Below are 5000 nucleotides of genomic sequence, written 5' to 3' on the forward strand. Positions count from 1 at the left end.
CCCTCCATCTCATATCTCCACCTCCTTCTCTCTCCCTCCCTCCCATCCTTGATCTTCTCCCTTCCTCCCTCACTTATTTACAGAGAGAGAGAGAGAGAGAGGGAGAGAGAGAGCAACTAACTTATGGACAATATTCAAGTAAGTGATTGGAGAGAGAGTTTTGAGAGAGGGGATGTGAGAGAGAGAGAGAGAGAGAGAGAGAGAGAGAGAGAGAGTGAATGAATCGCTATGGAAACGGTGTTAAGTCCCGGGGAAATTAGGATCCTTGTTTAAGATTTTTTGAATAATACAAGAGTTTGGGAAGAGAGAGAGAGAGAGAGAGAGAGAGAGAGAGAGAGAGAGAGAGAGAGAGAGAGAGAGAGAGAGAGAGAGAGAGAGAGAGAGAGAGAGAGAGAGAGAGAGAGAGAGAGAGAGAGAGAGAGTCCTGACTTACCCCAGTCCAATAATCACAGTTCTCGGACGGACAACGGAATATCGGAAGAGGGAGGTGGGTCTGTCCGAATAACGATACAGCAAACTGCACAGATTCTGCCTCTTCCTGGACCTGAGCCTCACGACCTCTCCAACCTCCTCGTCTTGCTCCTCCTCCACTTCGGTATCGCTGTCGCTGGAGTTCCGAGGGGTGGCTAGATCTCCGTCCTCATCCGTCGCTCCGATTTCTGCGTACGCGCTTTCGTCATCTCTTCCAAGTTCGTTTTCAATTTCCACTCTTCCATTCTGTTTCCCAGTGGCTGTTTCTTCTCTTTCAGTCTTCCTGGTTTCCCCTCTTTCCTCTTTTCCAGTACCTGCCTCATCTCTTCCAGTTCTCTTTCCAGTCTCCCCTCGTTTGGCGTCTCTTCCAGGGCTTGCCTCGTCTCTCCCTGGTTTGCTTTCACTTTCCGCTCTTCCATTCTGTTTTCCAGTGCCTGTCTCTTCTCTTTCAATCTTCCTGGTTTCCATTCTTTCCTCTTCTTTTCCAGCACCTGCCTCATCTTTTCCAGTTCTCTTTCCAGTCTCCCCTCGCTTGTCGTCTCTTCCAGGTTTGCTTTCACTTTCCACTCTTCCATTCTGATTTCCAGTGGCTGTTTCTTCTCCTTCAGTCTTCCTGGTTTCCTTTCTTTCCCCTATTCCAGCATCTGCCTCATCTCTTCCAGTTCTCTCTCCAGTCTCCCCTCTTTTGGCGTCTCTTCCAGAGGCTCTCTCTCCTCTCTCCGCTTTCCTTTTGGTTTCCTCTCTTTCGCTCTCTTTTTCAGGGCCTGTCTCTCTTTTTCCAGTTCGCCTTTTGGTTTCTGCTCTCCTGTTTCTCTTTCCACTCCATGCCTCTTCCTTCTTGCTCTTTTTTTTCGTTTCTTCATTGTCACTTTCAATTTCTGCTTTCCCTGTAGCTTTCGTTCCATTTCCCTCCCTCTCAGACTCTTTTTGTGTCTCCAACTCTCTAATTTTTTCCTCTCCAGTCTCTCCGTCTCTCTCACTCTTCCCTCCAATCTCTATCTCTCCTCCCTCATTTTCCTCTCCAGCTTTTGATTCTTGTCTCTGTTTTCTATCTCTCTGTTCCTCACAAAGGGAATCAGGAGACAATGACCTCTCCCTCTCCCTCTTCTTTGATCTCCTTCTCTTCTCCGCCTCAGCTTCCAGTGTCCTCCTTGAAATCTGTCTTTCCAGGAGTAACACTCGAGCCTTCACCCACCCACTCTCATGCACACACACCTCGTTATTTTCCAAGCACTCTTCTCCATCTGCAAATACTTCAGTTTCCCCTAAATCATTTTCTTTCGACGTATCTACACTTTCTGGAACCTCCCCGTTTACGTCTTCATGTCCTTCATTGGGTTTTGGAGTTCCCACATCCTCCTCGTCTTCCTCCTCTTCCTCATCGAATTCCTCACAATCTTTCAGCTCTTCTTGCGACTTTCCGCTCGTCTCCAAGTTTCCTGTGATATCCCTTTCTTCCTCCCTCTTCTTATCTCCACCTATGGACGCTAAGATACCTCCATCCTCTCCCACGGTGTCATAACTCTCGCTTAAACTGTTGATGCATATTCTTGAGTCACTGCTTGAGTTATCCATCTCTGGTTTCTGATTACTCAAGGTTTCATTCCCACTAATGATCAAATTATCTATGGTTTCCGGGTCATTCGTTGAGTTATCACCCTGTGGATCTTGGTTACTGTTCTTACGCACCGATGGTCTGAGTATAAACGACGCGAAGAGGTGGCCAATTGAGGGTATGGGTCGGCGCAGGGTGAGCCTTCGGAAAAACTGCTTCACCTTGGAGACATTCGCTGTGGTGGCCGTGGCTGACTTGCTCTCAGCCAAAATGGAGTCAGACAGGAGCCTCCCAGCAGGCGTTTTCCCCCTAACCTCTCCCTTAATCCGATTTGGAGAACTCGTGTTGACTAAGGGGTCGTTCTTGATCCGCAGTGGGCGACAGGTATCCCCCAGTGACTTGGCCCTCCCTCGGAACTTCCACTCGTCTGTACCAAGTCGATTCGTGTCCCCTAAGATCCCCTCATCGCAAGAATGGTTGGTTAATTTCAAGTCTTCCATGCTTCCTCCAAGTCTATCACACTCTCTACTTCCGTTTTTATCAATCTGTGTGTCTTTTAAAGTTGGCATGAGTTTTTCACAGCTACTGCCTCCTTGGTTATCAATTTTATGTGTATTTTCCAAGACTGGCTTGTTGATTGAAAGACGGAGGCACTTTAAACTTTCCAAGCTTCCTCCTGCTCTCTCACGCCTTCCACTTCTATCTCTACTTTTATCCCTAGTAATCTTCCAGCCAAGAACGGATCCACGTATAGTCTTTTGGTCTCGACAGCAGCTTTCCCTGTTATCCCTCTCTCCGAATGTTCTAATATCAAGTTTGCTATCACTGGCAAAGACGTTGAGGAGAATAACAGAGCTTCTTACTAAAAGCCGATCCACGCTGCCACCTAGTGTGTTATTCAGCAGACATTTTGGGCAACCACTGGGGTGACTCATCTCCTTCCCTGTGCCACCAGCTTCCATTAAACGTAAGGGAGATTCAGTTTCACCATTCTCACTGCTATATTTTTTGCTTATGCTGTTTCTTCTGCCTCCATCCTCCCGTACACTTGTGGTTTGATTTAAAATGTTTTGTTTATAACCGTCTTTAGCCTCAATCCGACTCTTACTGCTAGAGGATTTGCTGACATCATTTCCATCACCTTCTCTTTCTCCGTCACCCATTTTGCCAGCGTTTGAAATTTGATCGAGACCGTTCTTTTGTCCATAAATATTTTCACTCTGTCTTTGACTACTAGAGGCTTTGTTGACATCATTTCCACTGCCTCCTCTTTCTCCAGCACTCATCTTGGCTGCGTCTGAAGCTTGATCAAGATCGTTCTTTTGTTTATAAATATTTTCACTTTGGTTTTGACCACTAGAGGCTTTGTTGACATCATTTCCATTGCCCCCTCTTTCTCCGTCACCCATCTTGCCTGCGTCTGAAGCTTGATCAAGACCGTTCTTTTGTTTATAAATACTTTCATTCTGATTTTGGCCACCAGAGGCGTTGTTTACGAGGCTTCCCCTGCATCCCTCTTCCCCGTCACCCATCTTGCCAGCGTTTGAAGTTTCTATCTATCTATCTATTGCCAGACGCTGTTCGAAGCTCGCTTAGTGTTATTCTTTTGTTTACAACTTTCCGCGGGACTTTTCGCACAAGCAGTCATGTTTTCTTCCAAGACAACTGGAATTTCAAAGACTTCTCCTCTTCATTGATCGTTGGGGTGTTAATTGCTTGTATGCATATAATTCATTGCTTTTACGCACATCAATAATTGCTTGTACGCATATAATTGCTTTTACGCACATCAATAATTGCCTTTACGCACATCAATAATTGCTTTTACGCACATCAATAATTGCCTTTACGCACATCAATAATTGCTTTTACGCACATCAATAATTGCTTTTACGCATATAATTCCTTTTACGCACATCAATAATTGCTTGTGCACATATAATTGCATTTACGCACATCAATAATTGCTTTTACGCACATCAGTAATTGCTTTTACGCATATAATTGCTTTTACTCATATAATTGCTTTTATGCACATCAATAATTGCTTTTACCCATACAATTGCTTTTACGCACATCAATAATTGCTTTTATGCATATCATTGTATTTACGCACATCAATAATTGCTTTTACGTATACAATTGCTTCTACGCACATCAGTAATTGCTTTTACGCATATAATTGCTTTTACGCACATCAATAATTGCTTTTACGTATACAATTGCTTCTACGCACATCAATAATTGCTTTTATAATTGCTTTTTTGCATATAATTAATTGCTTTTACGCATATAATTGCTTTCAACTATATAAATTCTCTGTTTAAAGCTTCGTGGATATATTTATCGTATTTCTGTGCATGTAATCAATGTTTCTATACTCCTTTCATAGACACTTGGCCCAGATATTCGTCCTTCGGCAGTGTATTTCCCATCGCCCAGTGCCGGAAAAATGTATCGCTATTCTACACCCTCCCCACAGCACTTCTTCGTGACTAGCACCAATGTCTAGTGTTAATCCATTCAACTCAGCAGCAATATTCTCGTTTCCACTACGGTTGTCAGCTTAACTTGGACCAGGTTTCCATAGCACTTCTTCGTGACTAGTACGGTATTCTAGGGCTACTCTCCTATCCATGGCACTTCTTCGTGACTAGGACCGTATTCTAGCGCTATTCTCCTTTCCGTGGCACTTCTTCGTGACTAGCTTCATATTCCATCTGTACCAAGGTCCTTTTAACTTAACTTGGTCCAAAATTTCATAGCACTTCTTCGTGACTATCCTCCTTTCGTCTTAACTTGGTCCAAATTTTCAAAGCACTTCTTCGTGACTATACTACTTTCACCTCAACTTGGCCCAGATTTTCGTCCTTTTGCAGCTTATTTCACGTAGCTCAGTGGCAGAAAAAGACAATACTACGGCTCCACATCCTTCCCATAGCACTTCTTCGTGACTAGTATCATATTCTAGTGT

The 5000-nt window shown here is 44.2% G+C and overlaps 1 protein-coding gene across 1 annotated transcript in view; it reads right to left on the bottom strand.

The window, feature by feature from the left end:
• LOC145419048 (uncharacterized) overlaps positions 1-3435 on the bottom strand; it is a 27041-nt gene extending 23606 nt beyond the window's left edge. Inside the window, exons 1-2 of the mRNA XM_080287293.1 lie at positions 1539-3435; positions 434-680 (exon numbers count right to left, since the gene is read on the bottom strand). Of these exons, the coding sequence (XP_080143419.1) occupies positions 434-680; positions 1539-3435 (2144 nt within the window). The remainder of the gene's footprint in view (positions 1-433; positions 681-1538) is intronic.
• Positions 3436-5000: the final 1565 nt, after the last annotated feature.

This window comes from Coenobita brevimanus, chromosome 117 (genome assembly GCF_032717465.1).
Source record: "Coenobita brevimanus isolate Jiangsu-jjx chromosome 117, ASM3271746v2, whole genome shotgun sequence".
Classification (NCBI taxonomy): Eukaryota; Metazoa; Arthropoda; class Malacostraca; order Decapoda; family Coenobitidae; genus Coenobita; species Coenobita brevimanus.